General features: G+C 42.4%; 1 protein-coding gene across 1 annotated transcript in view; it reads left to right on the plus strand.

Moving 5' to 3' along the window:
- Window positions 1-26,377, plus strand: part of VWA8 (von Willebrand factor A domain containing 8) — a 524,780-nt gene that overhangs the window by 48,645 nt on the left and 449,758 nt on the right. The window contains exons 4-5 of the mRNA XM_073663915.1: window positions 16,006-16,136; window positions 24,972-25,082. Coding sequence (XP_073520016.1) covers window positions 16,006-16,136; window positions 24,972-25,082 — 242 coding nt within the window. The remainder of the gene's footprint in view (window positions 1-16,005; window positions 16,137-24,971; window positions 25,083-26,377) is intronic.

Genomic DNA, 26,377 nt, shown 5'->3' on the forward strand with positions numbered 1-26,377 from the left:
ATCTGGAAAAGTTTTCCCCCTCCCATATACTAATGTACCACAAACAGGAAGTTGATATCACCAACCATTCCCATTTAATTTAGGTGTATCCATATAAATGGCCCACCCTGTACAAAATTGCACCTATATATTTCTTACCATTGTTACAGTTTTTACCAGCGGTGTAACAGGAAAGCAATTAGTATCTCTATTATTGATCACATTACTCACTATAATTCATTATTTATAATTGTACAGCACATCCCGATATATCATTTATCTTATCCTCTTAATAACTGCCAATACTCTTCATCGTGGAAGCATGTATGCCCAAAGGTTGCATGCGGCAGCCAAGCAATCACAGGAGAAAGCCAAAAACCCCAGTAATTATATGTTAAGTCATATTCTTGACGTAGTGATCCTAACTTAGTCTTTTTTTTTTTTATTAAAAAAGAATAATTGTGAAATGTATAAACATGCTAGCTTGCAAAATACTGTGTATAAATCACACGTAATATTCAATAACAAAATATTTTATTAATATAAAATCTACTCAAGAATGATTCAACAAACAAAACAATATATAACCACCCCTCAAAAAATTGTCACAGGAGGCCATTGCAAAAAGCACCTGCTGATAGAACACAATTAAATCTGAATAGGAGTATAAAGTGTTTCAATAAATTTAATACAATTTACGGTAATTTAATTCTGTAACATTATGTGCAATAGCACTTTGGTGCCTGCTACACCTACACTAGTCTAGAGAGGCACATTATTTTATCATGGACTAGTGGTCTCTACTATATATTGTGTATCTGTTATCACATTTGAGTGATCAGTATGCAATCTATAATATAAGCCGGGATGCGTATCTCTGTCTGAAGCCTCGATAGACTGTGCATGCGTGACGCGCAGTCTGGCTCCAGAGAGAAGCACGCATCCAGCCATTACAGGTAAGAGGAGGTGTATGGCGCCGGAGATCGCGCGGTATGCGTAGGCACTGAACGCATAGCACGATCTCCGGCGCCATACTTACATACTTACCTGACCGGGAGGAGCGTTGCCGCGGCGCCTCTCTTCGCTGGAGACCGGGGGCGGAGTGAAGGCGTCGGACCGGCGCGTGCGCATTGCGCTATCCGGTGCCATTTTACTGAAGACACATTTACAGTGTGTCTTCAGCAAAATGGCGCCGGACTGCGCGGTGCTCTAGCGCCTCACTCCTCCCCCGGCCTCCGGCAGAAGAGGACGCAGCAGCGCTGGAGCACAGGGAAGAAGGGTGAGTATAACTGTTTATTTTTTTTGTATGTGTGTACAGTGTGAAAGGGATGAGGGGGCCACACATAACAGGATTGTGGGGTGAGGGGTACCACGCATACCAGGATTGGGGGGTGAGGGATACCACACATACCAGGATTGGGCGGTGAGGGGACTATGCAAACCAGGATTGAGGGTGAGGGGTGCCACGCATACCGGGATTGGGGATGAGGGGTGCCACGCGTACCGGGATTGGGGATGAGGGGTGCCACTCGTACCGGGATTGGGGATGAGGGGTGCCACGCGTACCGGGATTGGGGATGAGGGGTGCCACGCGTACCGGGATTGGGGATGAGGGGTGCCACGCCTACAAGGATTGGGATGAGGGGTGCCACGCATGCCGGGATTGGGGATGAGGGGTGCCACGCATGCCGGGATTGGGGATGAGGGGTGCCACGCACACCGGGATTGGGGATGAGGGATGGAGTGCCATGCATACCGGGATGAGGGATGGGGTACCATGCATACCAGGATGAGGGATACCATACACACCAGGATAGTGATGAGGGGTGCCACGCATACCAGGATAGGGATGAGGGGTGCCACGCATACCGGGATTGGGGGTGAAGGGTGCCAAGCATAACGGGATTGGGGGTGAGGGGTGCCACGCATACCGGGATTGGGTTTGAGGGGTGCCACACTTATGAGGGGTGCCACGCATACCGGGATTGGGGGTGAGGGGTGCCACGCATACCGGGATTGGGAATGAGGGATGGGGTGCCATACATAACAGGATGAGGGATACCATACACACCGGGATAGGGATGAGGGATGGGGTACCATGCATACCAGGATGAGGGATACCATACACACCAGGATAAGGATGAGGGGTGCCACGCATACCGGGATTGGGGGGTGAGGGGTGCCACGCATACTGGGATTGGGGGTGAGGGATGCCACGCATACCGGGATGAGGGGTGCCACGCGTACCGGGATTGGGAGTGAGGGATAGGGTGCCATGCATACCAGGATGAGGGATACCATACACACCAGGATAGGGATGAGGGGTGCCACGTATACCAGGATTGAGGGTTAGGGGTGCCACACATACCGGGATTGGGGATGAGGGGTGCCACGCATACCGGGATTGGGAATGAGGGATGGGGTGCCATGCATACCAGGATGAGGGATACCATACACACCAGGATAGGGAGGGGGTACCATGCATACCAGGATGAGGGATACCATACACACCAGGATAAGGATGAGAGGTGCCACGCATACCGGGATTGGGGGTGAGGAGTGCCACGCATACCAGGATTGGGAGTGAGGAATAGGGTGCCATGCATACCAGGATGAGGGATACCATACACACCAGGATAGGGATGAGAGGTGCCACGCATACCGGGATTGGGAGTGAGGGATAGAGTGCCATGCATACCAGGATGAGGGATACCATACACACCAGGATAGGGATGAGAGGTGCCACGCATACCGGGATTGGGAGTGAGGGATAGGGTGCCATGCATACCAGGATGAGGGATGCCATACACACCAGGATAGGGATGAGGGGTGCCACGTATACCAGGATTGGGGGTGAGGGGTGCCATGCATACCAGGATTGGGGGTGAGGGTTGCCAAGCATACCAGGATTGGGGATGAGGGGTGCCACGCATGCCAAGATTGAATGGTGGGGACAGGATGGGGGCAGCACAAATACAAGGAGGGGGGCAGCACAAATACAAGGAGGGGGGCATCACATACCAGCATGGGAGACCATATACCAATAAAAATGCTCGCCACCCGGGCGTAGAACGGGTTCAATAGCTAATATATATTTAACAGTTGTTGACATTAGTATTACCTAGTCATTAGCAAGGTTATTACACTTGTTTGTATGCTGATGTGTGTACAACATTATTGGTTAACAGGGCTGATTTTCTTCGTGTTTTGTATCATGTCTGATAATTTTTAACAGATAGATTGTCTAATAAAATTTGTACTTTTATATTATTTGGATTGTATTCTCCTTCTTAAATTCTCTATATGTGATGCAGTTTATATTTATGAAGTGATCCACTTGTTAATTTGAGGATATACAGCTGAAACCAGAAGTTTACATACAGTATATAAAAAGACACATGCATGTTTTCTCAATATCTGACATGAAATCAGAATGAACCTTTCCATGTTTTGGGTCAATTAGGATTACCATCATTTTTAATATTTGCCAAATGCCAGAATAATGAGAGAGAGAAAATGTTTTAAGGCATTTTTATTACTTACTGCAAAGTCAAAAGTTTACATACATTTCATTAGTATTTAATACCATTGCCCTAAAACTGAATGACTTGGGTCAAACTTTTGGGATATCCTTCTACAAGCTGCTCACAATAGTTGGTCGAAATTTGGGCCCATTCCTCCTGACAAAACTGGTGTAACTGATCCAGGTTTGTAGGTCGCCTTGCTCGCACCTGCCTTTTCAGCTTTGCCCAAAAATTTTCAATAGGATTGAGATTAGGGCTTTGGTATGGCCACTCCAAAACATTGACTTTGTTATCCTTAATCCACTTTGCCATTTTGGCAGTATGCTTCGGGTCATTGTCCAATTGGAAGACCCATTTCCACCCAAGCTGTAACTTCCTGGCTGATGTGTTGAGATATTGCTTTAGTATTGCCACATAATCTTCTTTTCTCATGATGCCATCTATTTTGTGAAGTGCACCAGTCCCTCCTGCAGCAAAAAAAACGCACAACATGATGCTGCCACCCCCGTGTTTCACAGTTGGGATGGTGTTCTTAGGCTTCCAAGCTTCTCCCTTTTTCCTCCAAACGTAATGATGGTCATTATGCCCAAAAAGTTCAATTTTAGTTTCATCAGACCACAGGACATGTCTCCAAAAATGAAGGTCTTTGTTCCTGTGTGCATTTGCAAACATTAATCTGGCTTTTTAATGTTTCACTGTGGATATTGACACAATCTCACCAGATTCCGCCATCATCTTCACAAGGTCTTTTTCTTTTGCCCTTGGGTTGATATGCACATGTTGGACCAAAGCACGTTCATCTCTGGGGCACAGAACCCGTCTCCTTTCTGAGCGGTATGATGGCTGGACATTCCTATCTTGTTTGTACTTGCTTATAATTGTTTGTACAGATGAGCGAGGCACCCTCAGGTATCTTGAAATTGTACCCAAGGATTAGCCAGACTACCATAAAACATTGGTACATAAAATGAGATTAATGTTTCAATGTTTCTAGGTGAAAATATGTGTAACTGTGTTAACAACTGGCTCAGTGATAGGAAACAGAGGGTGGTTATTAATGGAACACTCGGATTGGGTCACAGATAACAGTGGAGCACCACAAGGGCCAGTATTGGGCCCTCTTCATTTTAACATATTTATTAATGACTTTGTAGAGGGCATACAGAGTAGAATTTCAATATGTGCAGATGAAACTAAACCCTGTTAAGGTAATCATCAAAAAGGATGATAATTTTATGTTACAGAAAGATTAATATAAGCTGGAGTCTTAGGCTGGGAAAAGGCAATTCAAGTTTAATATAGATAAATGTGAAGTCATGTATTTGGGCAGAGGAAATAAAATGTAGTATTATGCATTAAATGGTAAAACTCTGGGTAAAACTGGAGTATGTGTGGAGAGCAAATTCAACTTTAGTGACCAGTGCCAGGCAGCTGCTGCCAAGGAAAATAAAATGATAAGATGCATTAAAAGAGCCATAGATGTTCATGACAAGAACACAGTTTCGTCTCTATACAAGTTACTAGTGCAGCCACATACTGTGTATAAAAAGGATATAGCTGAACTTGAGTGGGTGCAGAGAAGAGCGACTAAGATTGTTAAGGGAATGGGTGGACTGCAATATCAAGACAGATTAGCAGTCATGAGGTTATTCAGTTTGGAAAAACAAAGGCTTAGTGGCAATCTTATTACAATGTACAAATATGTGAGGAGACAGTACAGAGAATTGTTTAACCGGTTCCCGACCGCCCACTGTACATAAACGTCGGCGCTTGCTGGGCTCTGTGCAGCGCCGACGCTTAAAAACGGTGGGTGGTCCCGCAGCGCTCAGGACCCCCAGGGTCCTGCTAGCGCTGCGGTACCGATTCAGAGCGATAGCTCTGACATGTGGCATCATGGGGACCTGATTGGATCAGGTCCCCATGATGTTAACCTGTTCCTATCTTCTAGATGCCGCGATCCATAGCGATCGCGGCATTTAAAAGATAGTGACAGCCGGTGGTCGGCGATCGGGACCCCCCACATACCTCAGGAGCGGCAGGGATCCCCATGCTGTGACCTCTGACATCATCGAGACCTGATTGGCTCAGGTCTCGATGATGTCAGCGTCACACCAGCCAATCAGAGAGATCACCAGGGAAGTTTGTTTTAGCACCAACTTTCCTGGGCGATCTGGCTGATAAAACACTGTTTCTCCTCCGATCTCAGTGAGAGAGCAGAGGAGAAACACTGTGACAAGAGCTGTCAGCCTTGCCACTGTAAAATTGAAAAAAATAAAATAAAAAAGAAAGTAAGAGTTAGGGTTAGTCAGTCCTTTCAGATCAGTCAGTCCTGTCAGATCTGTCAGTCAGTCCTGTCAGATCTGTCAGTCAGTCCTGTCAGATCAGTCAGTCCTGTCAGATCAGTCAGTCCTGTCAGGTCAGTCAGTCCTGTCAGGTCAGTCAGTCCTGTCAGGTCAGTCAGTCCTGTCAGATCTGTCAGTCAGTCCTGTCAGATCTGTCAGTCAGTCCTGTCAGATCAGTCAGATCAGTCAGTCCTGTCAGATCAGTCAGTCCTGTCAGATCAGTCAGTCCTGTCAGATCAGCCAGTCCTGTCAGATCAGCCAGTCCTGTCAGATCAGCCAGTCCTGTCAGATCAGCCTGTCCTGTCAGATCAGCCTGTCCTGTCAGATCAGCCTGTCAGTCCGGTCCCGTCCGGTCCGTTCAGTCCAGTCAAAAAATATAAAAATAAAATGGCCCGTCAGACATACTGCAGAAGAGGTGTATGCCCTGCTGTGTTCTGATAGTGATGACAGTGCAATCTCAGATGGAGATATGGATTTTGAGGGCTTTAGTAGCGGTGACACTCAGAGCTCAGAAATGAGCAGTGATTCTGGTCCATCCTCAAGCCCAAGGACCAGTACAGCAATAGGGGCAAATAGCGCTACTGGAGAAACGTCTCCAAATCAGGGAACACTGCCCAGTACAAGCGCTGTCCCTGCTACTAGTGAATTGGCGCACCCCAGTGTACAAGGGGCGTTGCCACATGATCTAGCATTTCCCAGATGGGAGGCTTCGGATTCGGCTGCTCCATTCAGCCCTGATTTCAACGCCACTCCTGGTATAAATGTGGAGGTGGAAGATTTTGGACCAATTCATTTTTTTAATTTGTTTTTTACAGACAGCTTGCTAGAGTATATTGTCGTGCAAACAAATTTATATGCATCCCAATTCATAAGCTAGAATCCCCGATCTTACTATGCTAGGGCAAATTTATGGACACCAACTAATGTCCCAGAAATAAAAAATTTTTTAGGACTTACATTTGCCATGGGGCTTGTTAAAAAGCCGAGCATTCGATCCTACTGGTACAACCACCCTGTTCAAGCCACTCCTATGTTTTCAGTCGTTCTGCCTAGGACCCGTTATGAAATGCTAATGCGGTTTTGGCATTTTAACGACAATAGTCAATGCCTGCCCAGAAATGCCCCAGAACATGACAGGTTATATAAAATTAGACCCATCATTGAAAATTTGTCAGAAAAATTCTTAAGGCTCTACACCCCAACACAAAATATTTCTATAGATGAGTCCCTTGTAAAATTCAAAAGAAGACTGCACCTCAAGCAATTTATCCCATCTAAAAGGGCAAGGTTTGGAATAAAGATCTATAAAATGTGTGAAAGTTCAACCGGATACACATCCGCTTTTCGCATATACGAGGGGAAAGATAGCCAACTAAACCCACCAGGATGCCCTACTTAACTGGGGACATCTGGAAAAATTGTTTGGGAGCTGATAAGTCAATTTTTTCAAAAAGGCTACAATCTATATGTGGACAATTATTACACCAGCATACCCCTATTTAAAAGTCTGGTTGAACACAACATCGGGGCTTGTGGGACCATTCGTAAAAACCGTCAGGGGTTTCCACAGCCATTGGTCAACCAAAAGTTCCAAAAGGGGCAGTCAGGGGCTGTACGCAACGGAGAGCTGCTTGCCCTGAAATATAGGGATAAGAGGGATATTTTTGTCCTCAGCTCGATCCACACAGATGCCACAAGGGCCATTGTAGAACTAGGATCCACCACTCCGAAGCAAAAACCTGTGTCAGTCATTGACTACAACAAACACATGGGGGGTGTGGACCTTGCAGACCAGGTTCTACAGCCATACCAGGTATCAAGAAAGTCCTATACCTGGTATAAAAAGTTGGTTATTTATTTGTTTCAGGTGGCCACATACAATTCTTTTGTGTTGTACAAAAAAGCAGGAAATTCAGATCCTTTTCTTGATTATCAAGAAAAGGTAATTGAAAATCTTGTCTTTCAAAGTGTTAGCCCAGCTCATCCATTAGAATTTGAGGAAGTGAAAAGACTCACTGAGCGACATTTTATTGCACTTATTCCAGCAACGGAAACAAGAAGGAACCCCCAGAAAAGATGTCGTGTATGTACTAAGAGAGGAATGAGGCGTGATACCCGCTACTATTGCCCACAATGCCCATCATTGCCAGCCTTATGCGTCACTGACTGCTTTAAAATCTTCCACACAGAACCACGTTTTTAAACTGTAAAAATGTATCCCAATTTGTCATTCAAACATTTGGTTCATTTAGTGAATGACACATTCGAGTAGAGCTCACTTAATTTCCAGGGGGAGTTCTCCAGAATCGAAACCTTCCATTGCGTGCTTGTTTCTGGAAATCATCCATTGAGTTAAAATGGTCACTAAACCCATAGATAAATTCCCAGAGGGGTGTCATTTCCAAAATGGGGTCACTTGTTGGGGGTTTCCACTGTTTAGGCACCTCAGGGGCTCTCCAAATGCAACATGGCATCCGCTATCGATTCCAGTCAAATTTCCATTCCAAAAGTCAAATGGCGCTCCTTACCTTCCAAGCCATGCCGTGCGCCCAAACAGTGGTTTTGCACCACATATGGGGTATCAGCGTGCTCAGGAGAAATTGCACAAAACATTTTGGGGTCCATTTTTTCTGGCTGCCCTTGTGAAAATTAAAAATTTGAGGCTAAAGTAGCAGTTTTGTATTAAAAATGTGTTTTTTTATTTTCACACTTCAACATTATAAAATTCTGTGAAGCCCCTGGGGGTTCAAGGTGCTCACCACACATCTAGATAAGTTCCTTGAGGGGTCTAGTTTCCAAAATGGGGTCACTTGTTGGGGGTTTCCACTGTTTAGGCACCTCAGGGGCTCTCCAAATGCAACATGGCGTCCGCTATCGATTCCAGTCAAATTTCCATTCCAAAAGTCAAATGGCGCTCCTTACCTTCCAAGCCATGCCGTGCGCCCAAACAGTGGTTTTGCACCACATATGGGGTATCAGCGTGCTCAGGAGAAATTGCACAACACATTTTGGGGTCCATTTTTTTCTGGCTGCCCTTGTGAAAATTAAAAATTTGAGGCTAAAGTAGCAGTTTTGTGTTAAAAATGTGTTTTTTTATTTTCACACTTCAACATTATAAAATTCTGTGAAGCCCCTGGGGGTTCAAGGTGCTCACCACACATCTAGATAAGTTCCTTGAGGGGTCTAGTTTCCAAAATGGGGTCACTTGTTGGGGGTTTCCACTGTTTAGGCACCTCAGGGGCTCTCCAAATGCAACATGGCGTCCGCTATCGATTCCAGTCAAATTTCCATTCCAAAAGTCAAATGGCGCTCCTTACCTTCCAAGCCATGCCGTGCGCCCAAACAGTGGCTTTGCACCACATATGGGGTATCAGCGTGCTCAGGAGAAATTGCACAACACATTTGGGGGGCCATTTTTTCTGGCTGCCCTTGTGAAAATTAAAAATTTGAGGCTAAAGTAGCAGTTTTGTGTTAAAAATGTGTTTTTTTATTTTCACACTTCAACATTATAAAATTCTGTGAAGCCCCTGGGGGTTCAAGGTGCTCACCACACATTTAGATAAGTTCCTTGAGGGGTCTAGTTTCCAAAATGGGGTCACTTGTTGGGGGTTTCCACTGTTTAGGCACCTCAGGGGCTCTCCAAATGCAACATGGCGTCCGCTATCGATTCCAGTCAAATTTCCATTCCAAAAGTCAAATGGCGCTCCTTACCTTCCAAGCCATGCCGTGCGCCCAAACAGTGGCATGGCACCACATATGGGGTATCAGCGCGCTCAGGAGAAATTGCACAACACATTTTGGGGTCCATTTTTTCTGGCTGCCCTTGTGAAAATTAAAAATTTGAGGCTAAAGTAGCAGTTTTGTGTTAAAAATGTGTTTTTTTGTTTTCACACTTCAACATTATAAAATTCTGTGAAGCCCCTGGGGGTTCAAGGTGCTCACCACACATCTAGATAAGTTCCTTGAGGGGTCTAGTTTCCAAAATGGGGTCACTTGTTGGGGGTTTCCACTGTTTAGGCACCTCAGGGGCTCTCCAAATGCAACATGGCGTCCGCTATCGATTCCAGTCAAATTTCCATTCCAAAAGTCAAATGGCGCTCCTTACCTTCCAAGCCATGCCGTGCGCCCAAACAGTGGCTTTGCACCACATATGGGGTATCAGCGTGCTCAGGAGAAATTGCACAACACATTTTGGGGTCCATTTTCTCTGGCTGCCCTTGTGAAAATTAAAAATTTGAGGTTAAAGTAGCAGTTTTGTGAAAAAAAGTTAAATGTTTATTGTTTTCTTCCACATTCCAAAAATTCCTGTGAAGCACCTGAAGGGTTAATAAACTTCTTGAATGTGGTTTTGAGCACCTTGAGGGGTGAAGTTTTTAGAATGGTGTCACTTTTGGGTATTTTCTGTCATAAAGGCCCCTCAAAGTCACTGCAAATAAGATGTGGTCCCTAAAAAAAATGTTTTTGTAAATTTTGTTGTAAAAATGAGAAATCGCTGGTCAACTTTTAACCCTTATAGCTTCCTAACAAAAAAAAATTTTGGTTCCAAAATTGTGCTTATGTGAAGTAGACATGTGAGAAATGTTATTTATTAACTATTTTGTGTGATATATCTCTCTGATTTAAGGGCATGAAAATTCAAAGTTTGAAAATTGCAAAATTTTCGAAATTTTCGCCAAATTTCCGATTTTTTCACAAATAAACGCAAGTGATATCGAAGAAATTTTACCACTATCATGAAGTACAATATGTCACGAAAAAACAATCTCAGAATCAGGGGAATCCGTTGAAGCGTTCCAGAGTAATTACCTCATAAAGTGACAGTGGTCAGAATTGAAAAAATTGGCCCCGTCACGAAGGCAAAAACAGGCTCTGGCGCGAAGTGGTTAATGATCTTTTTACATCTAGGCCTGCGACGATGCCAAGTCGCATCCTGTACGTCAAGAAGAAAGAAGATTTACTCATATAGCACAGATGCAGATTTTCTACTGTAAGAGCAGCGAGACTATGGAACTCCGTGCCTTATAATGTTGTAATGGTTGATTCACTACATAAGTTTAAGGGTGGCCGGGATGCCTTTCTTGACAAATAGAAAATAACATATTATGGGTGCTAAATTCTTTGATGGGACGTTGATCCACGGAACTAATCTGATTGCCGCATGTGGATTCAGGAAGGAATTGTTCCCCTAATATGGAACTGCTGGCATCTGCCCCATGGGTATTTTGCCGTCCCCTGGATCAATTCAATGGACTTAAGTCTACCATCAATCTTAAAATCTATGAATCTATGAGGGCGTGTTTTTCTTTCTTTGGAGTGTTGTTGCATGCTTATAATTGGCCAGCATCATACAGAGGGAAGAAGAAAACACCTCCAGTCTAAGCTATATGATAATACTCACTTTGACTTACATTGAAAATTAACTAACTAGAGGCCAAATACTTTGATTGCTAATATATCAGCAATGGAGAGGCAAAATGCAAAAGAAAAAAATATAAACATTTTATTCCACTCTGCAGACATTATTACATCCTGTTCAACGTGAAACATTTGGTGAAAGGTCCTCTTTACATATCAAAATATTCACTTTACTAATACACAAATATACACAAACATTATAATTCAATAAACAAGATGAAACCCACAAGACAATACATGAGTCACATGCAGAGCTGATCTGCGTTTAATATTCTAATCTACGCCTTAACGGGCAAACCCACATCAGATCTAATCGCCGGGATAAAGACACATTTCAGCACTGCCTATGGTTCTGTTTACTACTTTATTGAGCACTACGTAGCCCGGAAAAGAAAGCACAGAACCAGTGCAGGAGCATCAATGCACTGATATTAAAGGACGGTGCTGCAGATTTAAAAAACACATCATGTACCGTCAAAAAGCAGTGTAAATGTGGAAAAAATAAGTAGCACAATTTTTTATATATAGTTTTATTTAGTTTGGTTTTAATTTTAGATATAGTTACTGGTATATACACTAATATTTATATAGTAGTTATTATTTATTGCTCCTTTTATATAATCTCATTATCTGGATCTTACTTGTTACATAACGCCATAGTATTTAGAACTGATGGCACACAGACATATAAAGATTGTGTAGCCCTTTAAAATGATTTTGCCTTTTCCAGGGGTAATTAAAGCCTGCTTAATCAATTATCTCATTTTGTGCAAAGCTAAAACTGAATTATAAGTGATTGATTCATTAGTCAACGTTTCTCCCCTTAGCCATAAAAAAAACCCTTAATATATCTTAATTCTTTTCCTAATTATTTTTAACATCCCCATAGCCATCATTAACCTTTAATCTGCCATTTGTACCATTTAGATTTGTAGTGTATGCTGAGGATATGTCATCCTTGCTAATTAACTTTATAGGCAGGAAGTTGGAACTGTACAGGACAAATGGGCCTCATGGAGGGAAACTTCACAAGATAGTGAGAGACTTAGTGAAAAGGAAAATGGATTTATCTTGTGAGTAAGGCTAGGGGTGATGACAGGCGAGATCACATTGCATGTAAGTTTCTTTTCTTCTTTACATCTCTCAAAGGTGCTGCCACTTTATTCTCCTGGACTCCTGACTAAGCTGTCTGGTTAAGCATTTATTTCAACCACACCACTACATTGCTACCCTTAGGCTAAGTGCCCACGATGTAGAATTCTCCGGATTTTTCCTGAGTGTTTCTGCATCTCCCTGGCAGAAAAAATGCATGCTGATTTTACATACGTTTTTCCTGCCAGGGACAAGCGTAATTGAAGCGTTTTGCACATGCATTTTCGCATGCGGTTGTCAAGCGCTTTTCCAAGCGATTTTAGCATTACTTGTTAAGTGCTTAACAACTTGGTCACACTATATAAATCCATGCAACCGGCATGGATTTATATTGTGTGACCGTAAAAGAATGGTAAAAAATAAAAAAATATTTATTATACTTACCTTCTGATGGCCCCCGGTGTCCTTATCCGATGCGTCCGGTCTCCCCGGTGTCTCGCAGTTGTGTAAAAGGACCTTCCATGACATCATTTACTCATGTGACGGGTCACGCGACCGCCGACGTCAGCGGTCACGTGACCCGTCACATGACTAAATGACGTCATGGCAGGTCCTTTTAGACCATCGCAAGCTGCTGGGAAGCCAGGACGGATCACTGAGGAGACCGGGGGCCATCAGAAGGTATAATGTATTTTTTTTATTTTAATTCTTTTTTTTTTTTTACAGGTACTATGGTACCTGGGTCTGGAGGAGAGTCTCCTCTTCTCCAAACCTGGGTACCATCCGCACATTGAATCTCATAATATCCGCATGTGCACATGTAGTGATGCGGATAATATGAGTTCAATGCAAGTCAATGGCGGCGAAAACGCCGCGATTCTGCAAAATAATTGGTAGTGCTGCGGATTTTTCCGCAATGATAATCCGCAGCGGAAATTTCCGCAGCATGTGCACAGCACCTGCGGATTATCATTGGGGTACATGGCAGACCTTCTACCAAGCATTTTTTAAGCGTTTCTGCAGCGGAATTGCCGCTGCGGAAACGCTTAAAAAACGCATAGTGGGCACACAGCCTTATTGATCTGTCACCTGAATATGCTGCCATATGTAATGGGAACATATTATAGAGGCAGGATCTAAGCACTCATTGTTCTTCTCTCTGCAGTGATTTATGGGCTTTTGTGTATACTTTGAAATAGGATTGATACACTGTATTTTCGGATAGCTCTTATTGGCCAATCTGCACATTTTTTTTGTCTTTAGTAACCTGAAGAGCAGATCTGTAATCTACTACTTGTCCATAGGTCAACATATTTAGGTGACCTCTTTTTGTATACTTTTGTACAAGCTATAATGATAACCATTTCCTATTTTATTTTTGGGAAAACAGAGAAGGAATATCAGTAAGCTTTTGAAGGTTTTCATCTTGCACATCCTGTATCACAGTACATATTACATGGCTGCAGTATAAGTTAACAGTGGAACTGAAATCCATCAGTAATTCTATATGGACATGCAGGTGATAGGAAGCTGAATAAAATGATACCTTGATATCTTTGATCCAATGTCTTATTCTAGAGAAATCCACGTTTTTCTTATATGTAAATGAGCTTTCCAGGCTATGGGGAGGACACGGGTCTGCATGAGAATCTGCCTCCAGAGATTATTTTAAATACAATGGGGCATTATCAGTGTGAGACAATTGACTAACCCAGAACAGGAGAAATTAATTTGTCTTCTTGCAAACACATTTTTGCAGCTCTCTGAGCTGTGCTGTAATGCAGTAGTATTGCAACCCTGCTTGCCTGTGAGATGCAAGCTGGAGCAGAAGGAACCTGCAGATGTGTCAGTTAAGGCGCAGTAAGATACCGTATTACCCGCACTAGGATCGCATGGCAATCCTTAGAGAGCAGACGGTTAGTCCTAGGATTGTGATGCGATCATCACGCAAGTAATACGGCCGTCTGACTGTGTCCTTATAATCACACACAGCTCTGCAGTGAGATCAGGAGAGCAGAGAGCGGCCATCACACATCACACTGGAAACTCCCCCTTCATGTAAAATAATCCCTGGAGGCAGAGTTATCTTCCAGGCACCATCCATCCCAGAGGCTTGAAGAGATTTATATGAACTGATAAAAGATTTCAACAGCAAAGCATACAGGTAGGATTTTTTTCAGCAGTCTGTTTGCCCATATTAATAGTTTAGATAGCTCAAATGTGGTGACAGATTCCCTTTAAGCAAACTTTTAACTGCTCATAAGTCGACTTAGAAAAAGGTTAAATGAAAGAGAAATCTTACTTACAAACTCTGTGAAGTACAACTCTGAGCGAAATTGGAAATTAACTGGATATACCTGCAGCCATTGTGATAATCTGCAGGTGAATACTGTTTTGTGCTGTCGTCTGATTTTAAGTGCGGCTGTTGGGAGAAGATGAAGTTATTTACTCCCTGTAGTCACTTACTCCCAGTCATTGGGGGCAACGCCATGGTCTGTAGACAGCCAGAACTGACTACACATGAGTGTGCTGTAATCACTCCCCCTGCTCTTTGACTGACTTCCTGTTTTGCACACATATGCAATGCATAGTAGAATCATAAAATCATACAATATTAGAGTTGGAAGGGACATCCAGGCTCATCGTGTCCAACCCCCTGCTCAATGCAGGATTCACTAAACCATCTCAGACAGATGTCTGTCCAGCCCCTGCTTGAAGACTTCCATTGAAGGAGAACTCACCACCTCTCCTGGCAGCGTGTTCCACTCATTCATTTACCCGCACTGTCAAAAGTTTTTTCTAATATCTAATCTGCATCTCCTCCCTTTCAGTTTCATTCCATAGCTTCTTGTGTTACCATGTGCAAATGAGATAAAGGATGATCCCTCTACACTGTGACAGCCCTTCAGATATTTGTAGACAGCTATTAAGTCTCCTCTTTGCCTTCTTTTTTTGCAAGCTAAACATTCACAGCTGCTTTAACCGTTCCTCATAGGACACAGTTTGCAGTCCACTCGCCATCATGGTAGCTCTTCTCTGAATGTGCTCCAGTTTTTTAAAATGTGGTGCCCAGAACTGGACACAGTATTCCAGATGAGGTCTGACCAAGTTGGAGTAGAGGGGGTTTATTACTTCACATGATCTAGTCTCTAAGCTTCTCTTAATACATCCCAGAACTGTCTTTGCATTTTTTGCTGCTGCATCACACTATTGACTCCCTATTCTATGTCAGTCAGTGGGCATTATTACAGCCCACTCACTGTTTATTGAGCACTGAATGCTCACAGCCCTTCAATCCACCCTGATGACTGGAAACAAGAGGCTGCAGTGAGGATATAACATCATTTTCTCCCAGTAGCCGCATGTCCAGTTAGAGTGCGACACGTTTAAAAACCTCCAACTTACCACTGTGGCTGCAGGTAAATACCATATTTTTTCTAATATATTCTCTTAAATCTTGTGTGGGTCCTGACTATATGACAACCAAGCAGCACTTTTACTAGGCACATGGGGGTTGCATTGAGCTTACTCCAACTGCTCAAAGTTGCATTTACCCTGGACATTGTTTTATTGAATTATGACAAAAATAATTCTTTTTTTTATACCATTTTCAAGTTGTTTTCCTGTTTAATTGCTTTTTATTTGAATTTTAGTTTCTGATCCTCTAAGCCAATCTGTTGTGCAACATCTAAGATGGATAATGCAAAAAGATCTTCTGGGGCAAGACATCTTCCTCATTGGCCCTCCAGGTCCTCTTCGGAGAGCTATAGCTATGCAATATTTGGTAAGTTGTGATGTAGACAACTCTTCTCAATGGTTAAAAGCTTAAATTTAGGTCTTTCTTGAAACAAAAGTTACAAAAAAGTTTTAGGAAAAAAAAAACCCTCCGTAAATCACCAATCTTCTACCTTTTTTTAAGAAAAGCAAACAAACCATAAATCACAATTTTTTTCCCTTTTTAAAATGTTTACTGTTGGCAAGAAAATAATATAATACACATTTGTTATTGCCAAGACTGTAATGAGCCAAACTATAAAACTAGAATGTCACTTAACTCGCTTGATGAATACTATAAAAAAAGAAAAATAAACAAGGCCTAAATTGCTGATTTTTTTTTTCACTTCTCCTAAACACAATTGAATAAAAAGCGATCAGAAAGTCACAAGAACCAAGTGCTCGCACTTTCCCATCAGTGGCAAAGTTGTTGCTCTTAGAATATGGTGACACAAAAAATATATATTTATTTTTAAATGGCATCTTACTGTCTATTAGGCAGTCATATCAGCTTGTACTTGTTCCCACTTGCTTTATTCTGTTCTTAGGTACCGGTCAGTATTTTTTTTTGTAGTATGCTATTGGAGGTGTTTGCTGCCTCCTTTTTTGACTGTGCACTCCTCCCATCAGCCCAACGCGGTTTTTAATTAGTGCTGGATCCTCCTTGCATTATAAATTTGGAGGCTTTTAACCCAGGAGAGGCATGTTTGATAAATATTAGGTTTAGGGTCTCATCAAAGCAGGTCACATTGCCATGGTTGATGGGATCTCATGAATTGGCCAATTTATGTGCTAAGTAGGGCAGCACGGTGGCTCAGTGATTAGCACTGCAGTCTTGCAGCACTGGGTCCTGGGTTCAAATCCCATAAAGGGCAACATCTGCAAGGAGTTTGTATGTTCTCCCCGTGTTTGCATGGGTTTCCTGTCGGGTTCTCCAGTTTCCTTCCATATTCCAAAGACATACTGATAGGGAATTTAGATTGTGAGCCCCAATGGGGACAGTGCCCATAATGTCTGTAAAGCGCTGTGGAATTAATGGCGCTATATAAGTGAGTAAAATAAATAAAAAGTACCTTCATTTTTATAAGTATATTCTATATAGCAGTAGTGCAGTTCACATTTCTTATATTAAATGTTTGTATACATCTTAGTGCATACAGAGGGTGCTGTATTCTGTTTGTGTATTATGCAGTCATAGCAGCTTGCACCTGTTCACACTTGATTTATTCTGTTCGGAGGTACTGGTCAGTTTTTTATTTTTTTATAGTTATCATAAGTAGAGTTGAGTGGATCGATTTGCGGGACTCCAGTCCTGTATGCAGGTCAGCAGTAGCTGGAGGCTAGACGGGAGTTCTGAAAATCTGTTACCTTACGGCGTTTCCAGCATGGCTTCGCACAAATATTGTCGCACAAGCCCTGACAAATAAATGCGGCGCTGGGAACGGAGTAAGGTAAGAGGTTAGCAGTACTCCAATCTAGCAGTCAGGTACCACTGACCTGGATGCTGGACCGGAGTCTCAGGAATCGATCAGCTCATCTTTTCCTATAGCCATCTAATGTGCTCCAAAAAATAAAGGGACGTATAAAAAATAAAACTAATAGAAAATAGACATAGGGTAAGTGTTAATCAACTATTAAATGTTAATTAACTATTTTTGTGATATAACCAGGGCTGTGGAGTCGGAGTCGGTATAAAATGGACCGACTCCTAAAATCTATAATAAATTGGGTACAGTAGTTAAATGCAGTTTGTGGGGAATATTTTTTCATAAGAATTTGGGAAAGTTATGAAATGTGCTATAAATGTCTGTCCTATTCCTGATCTAAGGATCTAGACTTTTAGCTGAGATGAATCTGTGCTACAGTAAATTCATCACTTAAACATGAGCCGTGTATGAGGGAGTCTGAGTTGGAGTCAGTGTCGTGGAAATTGAGGAGTCGGAGGTTTGGCTTACCAACTCCACAGCCCTGGATATAGCTGATTTTTAAGGCCAGAATCCTTTTTTTTTTTTCAAAATTATTTTTCTTGCCAATTTTTTTTTTTTAACTCTAAACATATTGACTTAAATTTAATATTAATATAAAATACAATGTGTCGTGAAATAAAAAAAAAAAAAAAAAAACATTCACATTATCACTTTAATAATTAAACACTTTCAGAGTTATTGCCATGTAAAGGGACATGTGTCAGATTTGAAAAATGTGTCTGCGTGCTTAGAGGAAATCACTCAGGAGGATTTCACTCTCCCCAGACTGTTTTTATGCTAATGTAGTTCTTTTAAAGACAAGTCCGGCAATACCTTTACATGACCAGTCTGTTCCTGAATTTCTCAGAAATAAGCATTTGAATTGATATGCAAATGAAGAACTATTTTTAGATTTGAATCCTCTGTCACTCCAGCTCTATTCTGTGGTCAGCGCCGCTTCCTCCTGCTTGAGTGACCATTTCTATACTGTGTGACTTCTGGCAAAGGGTCCATCAGTTAAACGGGAGGAGGCGGCGCTCAGTGGTAATAGAGCTGGAGTGATAGATGCTTCAGATCTACAAATAGACAATTTTACAGATGCTGATTTCACAGTAAGGGAGGAACAAACTGGTCATGTGAAGGTATTGTAGGACTAGTCTTTGAAAGAACTACTATCGCATATAAATAGTTTGGGGTGTGATGTCCTTTTGACAGATTCCCATTAAGGCTTTATGCACACTGTTCGATTTTGATGTGTTTTCGCAGCGTTTTTTCCACTCAGAAATGTACCAAAAACACTAGGTAATCCATCTTCCAGCTAATGCAATGACAATACTGATGTGCTGTGCACATGATCAGGAATTTTCCGCTCAGGATTGTCATTGCGTTTAAATCTGCAGCATATCCATTGTTTGTGGCGTTTCTGCAGCGTTTCCCACTCATTGAGGTCAATTGAACTGCAGCAAACCCACAGGTATAAATATATCTGTGGATTTTCTGCGGATGTTTGCTGCGTATTTGACTGACTCAATTCAAATCAATGAGTCAAATACGCTTCAAAAACGCACAAAAGAATGGTACCCGGGCCGGAGAAGAAGACTACTCTTCCTATCATCCGACCTCGAGGGAGAGTTGCACTGCTGAGGGGAGAAGTAGTCTCCTCAGCCGAGCCGGCGTCTGGGAGCAGTGTTAAAAAACAAAAACAAAAAAAAGGAAAAATCTACATTAAAATAACAAACACCTTATTCTCACCTTATTCTCACCTGGCAGAGCGCTCCATCCATCAGCCTATGGCAGTTTTAATCATAGCTTGATCCTATTTACCCATACAATTGTAGTCTGTAGCCCAGAACAGGTATCATAATAGGTTAGGTTCCCTGCAAATAAGGTTTTCTTGTGGTTCGCTTTTGAGCACAATAAAAGACTTTATTCTGGCCGTGTCTTTATTGAAAAACCGTTGAATACGTTACTACGGGGTTAGCAATGGGGGTGTGTTATAGACGCCTCTTCATCACGAACCTGGGCTTCATGTCAGCTGCCAATACAAGGCTGACATGAACCCCAACCTTATTACCCCACTCGCCACCGTTACATGGCAGTGGGAAGAGCGAGGCTAAGCGCCAGATTTGGCGCATATTATGAATGCTCCATTTCTGGGACTGCTGAGAGCCGATAGCCTCGGAGGGGGCTAGGATCCATGGCCTCTTCCCTGACTATTAACATCAGCCTGCAGCTGTCTGGTTAAACCTTGCTTGTTAGATTTTATAGGGGTTCCTATGTCAATTTTTTTCTGGCGTCCCCCTGTAATCTAGCCAGTAAAGGCTAAGCAAACAGCTGTGGGCTGTTATTAGTAGCCAGGGTACATTTTTGGCTTATGGCCCCTTCACCGGCTACTAATATCAGCTCCCAGCTGTCGGCTTTCCCTCTGCTGGTTATGAAAATGACGCGGGAGCCCACGCCGTTTTTTTTAAATTTTAGTTTATGTGCCCACGATCCGGACGTATATGCTTTGTGGATGCAGCATATTTTTGCTGCTTCCAAAACGCTGCGTTCTATTGAACATAGGTAAATCCGCATGTGTTGACTGAACCATGCGAATTCACTGCATTCAATACATTCTAGTGGTAAAATTTCTGATGCGGAGACTAGTGAATCCGCAAGAGAAATTGACATGCTTCGGTCCTGAAAGACGCGCTCCATGTCGGTGTCCACAGGTGATCCGCAGCCTCAGATACACTCATAGTGGACATGGGATTTCTAGAAATCACATCCACTATGCTGTAACATCTGAACGCTGCGGGTTTGATGCTGCATAAACACGCAGCTTCAAACCTTCAGCGGCTCCTGATTGTGGGCACGTACCCTAACTCACCCGCAGCATGTCAATTTCTGTAGTGGAGACGCGAGTCTCCGCTGCAGATTTTGACCGATTGAAGTGTCATTACATGCGGATGATCTGTATGTATTGACAACAAAAGTGTGGCATTAGAACACAGCGTTTTTGGTTCATCTAAAATACGCTACGTCCAAAGTGCTGCTGGTTGCTGATTGTGGGGGCGTAGCGGCTACACAAACAGCTGTGATCTGTTGTTAATTGCCAGGGAACATGTTTGCCTAATGGCACCTTCCTAGGCTAAAAATAGCAGCTCTCAGCTGCCCCAGAAATTACATGAATGCTAATGAGATTGGGTTTAGCTGACACCTAGCCCTTTTGTTTAGTGATGACAAGGTGTCAATCAGACCTTTTCATTACTAAACCTAATGAAAGTAAAATAATGAGTTGAATAAACACACACACACTCTAAAACACTTTATTTGAAATACAACAGACACATTCTTTAATCATTTAAATTAACCAATATACTCACCCCAGTTCTGACGGTAATTCAAGGGTTAAAGCAATGTCACATGTTCTTTTTTCAACTATCTTTATTTAGCTCTAAAAGCATTCATTGATGTACAAAAACGTATTAAAAATGCATCCAAAAACGCATCCAAAAACTTGTCAAAATCGTGGCAAAACGCACGTTTTTTCTGCAGCGTTTTTCCTGCCTTGAGATGCAGAAACCTTAAGGAATTTTCTGCATTAAAATCCTGAACGTGCGCACATAGCCTTAGTCCGAAATAGCTTGTATCATTAAAAAGGTAACCAAGGCCCCGGCTCTGCTCATTTCCACATTAGAGATGATGTCACATGTACAGATATCTGCTGGTATGTGAGTGCATGAGCAGCAGTTATCGCACATCTGTCCTATTTACTGGAACAGCACACAAGTCAGCAGATATCTCTAGACGTGATGTCTAACAAATTAAAGCTGAACTCTGTACCGCTATAGTATGCAAACAGAAAATATGTATCAAATTGGATTTGCATTGCTGCTCTAGAAAATAAGTTAAAATGAAGATACTTGGCTCATAAATTGGCCAATTCATGTGTGCTCAAAAGCCAACCACAAGGAAACCTTATTTGCGGGGAACCTAACCTAATATGATACCTGTTCTGGGCTACAGACTACAATTGTACGGGTACGTAGGATCAAGCTATGATTAAAACTGCCATAGGCTGATGGATGGAGCGCTCAGTCAGAAAGCCTGTGTATACAAATATCAAAGACTAACAGTCACTTCTTAACCCAGGAGAGGTATCCTATTAGGCAAGGTTCCCAGCGAAGAAGGTCGCCTTGTCATTGGCAGTTGGGCACACATGAATTGGTGAATTTATGTGCTAAGTATCTTAAATTTAACAGCAGCAATGCAAATCCAATTTTATATATTTCTTGTTTAAATACAGAGTGCAGCTTTAATTTGTTAGTTACATATTGAAATTGGCTCACTTAGCTTGCACCTGTTCACACCTGTTTTTCTGTTTGAAAGTGACGGTCAGCCTTTGACATTTGTAGACGTGATGTCTAGGCTCTGCATGCTTCCCGATGAGAAAGTGAGCGGGGCCTGGTTAATGTTTCTATAGTACAAAGGGGATTTCCCATATTATGAAACAATGGCACATGTCTTGAATGTACTATCACATTTTCCCTGATTCATGAAGACTGGTGTTGTTCATGCTGTTCTTGATTAGGGGCTCGTTGGAGTCCGAGACAACAGATTCATTAAGAGTCGCACGCCTCTTAATGAACCAAGCACATCTTAAAAGTGCCATGCACCTTGCCACAAATCTTACTCCAGTCAGCAACAGGAGTAAGATTTCTGGTGTACAGTATTCCACAGCTCGTAATGAATTAAACGCTATGTCCCATTTTGCATAAGTTCCGCCCATTTAGGCAGAGGTTATTCGAAACTAGCGTGAAAACGCCAAAAGTCACAACATTTTTGCAACTTTTCAAAGTGTTTTACATGAGATTTCTAGGGTAAAGACTTTAATGAATTGGGGCTAAGTTTAAAGAGAACTTGTGAACAGGATTTTGTTAAGTAAAGTACAGACATGGCCATATTGGCGCTGTAATACTGATTAAAATGACACCTGCGGTGAAGAAATCCTTTTTGTGGTTTTTGTGTAATCTGTGTTTGAAGTTTTCCTGTAATCATTTCTCCGTGCATTGTGGCGGGCCTGTGGGCAGGGTCTTTTCTTTGTGCTCTGTGACCCCATTCACTTCATTTAGACAAAGCTGGAATACCTAGCTTAGCTGCTACAAAATTACAGACTTAAACAATGAAGAAGATGCACTGCTTGCTAGCATGACATGGCTATTTCAAATAGTTGACCTCTGGGAGTGCCTAGAGTCTGACCCTCAATGATCTAATATTAAAGGGAATCTGTAAGCAGGTTGTGGCTATTTAATCTCAGAGCAGCATAGTGTAGAGAGCCTAATTCCAGTGATGTCACTTGCTCAGCAGCTTGCTATAGTTCCAATACAATCAGTGTTTTATCAGCAGGAGATTATCACTGCAGAACAAGGTGTCGCATTCCAAGCAGTCAGGCTAATTGGTGTAAGCCCGACCCCACATTTGATTGGCGGCTTACTGACATTGTACAGTGTACAGTCATGGCCAAAAGTATTGAGAATGAGACAAATAGTAATTTTTCCAAAGTTTACTGCTTCATTTTTTGTAATGGCAATTTGCATATACTCCTGAATGTCAGAGTGATCAGCTTAACAGCAATTATTGTACTTGCAAAGTCAATATTTGCCCAGAAAATGAACTTTAACCCCCAAAACACATTTCAACATCATTGCAGTCCTGCCTTAAAAGGAGCAGCTAACATCGTTTTAGTGATTGATCCATTAACACAGGTGTGGGTGTTGATGAGGACAGGGCTGGCGATCAATCAGTCATGATTAAGTAAGAATGACATCACTGGACACTTTAAAAGGAGGCTGGTTCTTGGTATCATTGTTTCTCTTCAGTTAACCATGGTTATCTCTAAAGAAACACGTGCAGCCATCATTGCACTGCACAAAAATGGCCTAACAGGGAAGAGTATCGCAGCTACAAAGATTGCACTTCAGTCAACAATCTATCGCATCATCAAGAACTTCAAGGAGAGAGCTTCCATTGTTGTCAAAAAGGCTCCAGGGCGCCCAAGAAAGACCAGCAAGCGCCAGGACCGTATCTTAAAACGGTTTCAGCTGCGGGATCGGACTACCAGCAGTGCCGAGCTTGCCCAGGAATGGCAGCAGGCTGGTGTGAGTGCTTCTGCACGCACTGTGAGGCGGAGACTCTTTGAGCAAGGGCTGGTTTCAAGGAGGGCAGCAAAGAAGCCACTTCTCTCCAGAAAAAACATCAGGGACCGACTGATATTCTGCAAAAGGTACAGGGAGTGGACTGCTGAGGACTGGGGCAAAGTCATTTTCTCTGATGAATCCCCTTTTCGATTGTTTGGGACATCTGGAAAACAGCTTATTCGGAGAAGAAAAGGTGAGCGCTACCACCAGTCTTGCCTCATGCCAACTGTAAAGCATCCTGAAACCATTCATGTGTGGGGTTGCTTCTCAGCCAAGGGAATCTGCTCACTCACAGTCTTGCCTAAAAACACAGCCATGAATAAAGAATGGTACCAGAATGTCCTCCAAGAGCAACTTCTCCCAACCGTCCAAGAGCAGTTTGGCCCCCAAAAATGCCTTTTCCAGCATGATGGAGCACCTTGCCATAAAGCAAAGGTGATAACAAAATGGCTCATGGAACTAAACATAGAGATTTTGGGTCCATGGCCTGGAAACTCCCCAGATCTTAATCCCATTGAGAACTTGTGGTCAATCATCAAGAAACGGGTGGACAAACAAAAACCAACAAATTCTGGCAAAATGCAAGCATTGATTATGCAAGAATGGACTGCTATCAGTCAGGATTTGGTCCAAAAGTTGATTGAGAGCATGCCAGGGAGAATTACAGAGGTCTTGAAGAAGAAGGGGCAACACTGCAAATATTGACTTGCTGCATTAACTCATTCTAACTGTCAATATAACCTATTGGTACTCATAATATGATTGCAATTATATTTCTGTATGTGATATAAACATCAGACAAACACTAATAAAAACCAGAGGCCAGCAGATCATGTGAAAATATAATTTTGGTGTCATTCTCAAAACTTTTGGCCATGACTGTACACAGGAAGCTGACAATCAGCGTTGTGGGCAGGGTTATACACAGCTCAGCATTCTGAGCCCTGCTACATCTACAGCAGAGAAAACAGTGATTTTATTAAAACTGCACCAAACAGCCCAGTAAGTGATAAATTTCTGGAATCAGGCTCTCTGTCAGGACATCAGGCTGCTCTCAGATTACACAACACAAACCTGCTGACCGATTCCCTTTAATGAATAGGGTATCAGTTTTAAAAACAGACAGCCCCTTTAAGAGATCATATTGGTTAATGAGTTCCAATATTTAATGCATTTCTGATGTCATTGCTATTACAGGAGCTGACTAAGCGAGAAGTTGAATATATCTCTCTCTCCAGAGACACTACTGAATCTGATCTGAAGCAGAGGAGGGAGATACGAGCTGGAACTGCATTTTACATTGATCAGGCAAGTTATTAATGCAATATTTTACATTGGCAGTGATTGTCTGCAAAGGTTATCAGTGAAGAGGTGTATATTGGAGCTATATTTTTAGCAATTTGTTTTTTAACATAGTGTTTGCGGTCATTAGAATACACTGGTACTTCTCCCATTGGCTGAACTTGTATTCTGTTCTAACAGAAATATCTAATTTAGCGCCTTCTGGGCTTTAACTTCTAAGAAATCTCAGTGCAATATGTTCCACCAATGGCCTTCTTGATATGGTATATGATCAAGCAGCACTCTCCAGTGCGATTTATAAATCTGTAAGAATCTACTGTCAGAAAGCAGACCTTTACCAAATTATCAATGCAAAAAATGGCCTATTGGTGACATCTGCATGCTCCAGGCTTAAAAACAGGAGTGATATTGGCAGTAACAAAATAATCTTTTTAGCATAGGCTGAAAAATGAAAATAGCAATGTTCATTACATTTTCCAGTTTTGTAGAAGTTTGCGAGACTTAAAAGGATTGTCCACTATTAGGATAACCCTTTCTCATTTCCCATGTTTGGCCCCGTTAAAATAAAAACACTTATACTCACCTCCCTTGCTGGTGCCATGCCAGCAATGTTGGCACTCACATTGCCGGGGCTCACGTCAGTTTGTGACATCACGTGAGCCCTGCACCCAATCAGTGCTGGCGTCGCCGTCCTCTACTTCGGACAAATACGTACTCAACAAGAAACAGAAGAGCAGCTGCAGCTGGTGGAACGGCGCCGGCACGGGCACTGAGTATAGATGTTTTTAGTTTAACAAGGCCAAACATGAGGAACGAGAAGGGGTTATCGTAGTAGTGGACAACCCCTTTAAGCTGCATTTATTCTGAAAGACAATCATGAATGAGCATTCTTAAAAATGCTTATTTCATGATCTTGCAGTGTTAACCGGCTGTCGAACACCTGCTAAACGAGGAAAACACTCGTTAACTGGGTGAAAGTATTTTTTTACACAACACAAAAAAATCCTTGTTCTCCGTGGTGTATCGTCCGCCGGTGTTAATAGGACTTGCGCTGCTGAGAACCATGGCAGCCTATGCGCACTGAGTGTGATCTAACATAGATTTCTCATTGCACATCGTTTGCTTTGGCCTGCCAGTGTACACAGCAGGGCTATGGAGTTGTAGTTGGAGGTGGAGTCGGAGTCAGTATAAAATGGACCGACTCCTAAAATATATAGTACATTGGGTTCAGTAGTACAATGCAACATGTGCTGTAAATGTTTTCATAAGAATTTGGGAAAGTTATGAAATGTCCTATAAAT

This window comes from Phyllobates terribilis, unplaced genomic scaffold (assembly GCF_046119375.1).
Source record: "Phyllobates terribilis strain yellow unplaced genomic scaffold, ASM4611937v1 Scaffold_2__4_contigs__length_985480577, whole genome shotgun sequence".
Classification (NCBI taxonomy): Eukaryota; Metazoa; Chordata; class Amphibia; order Anura; family Dendrobatidae; genus Phyllobates; species Phyllobates terribilis.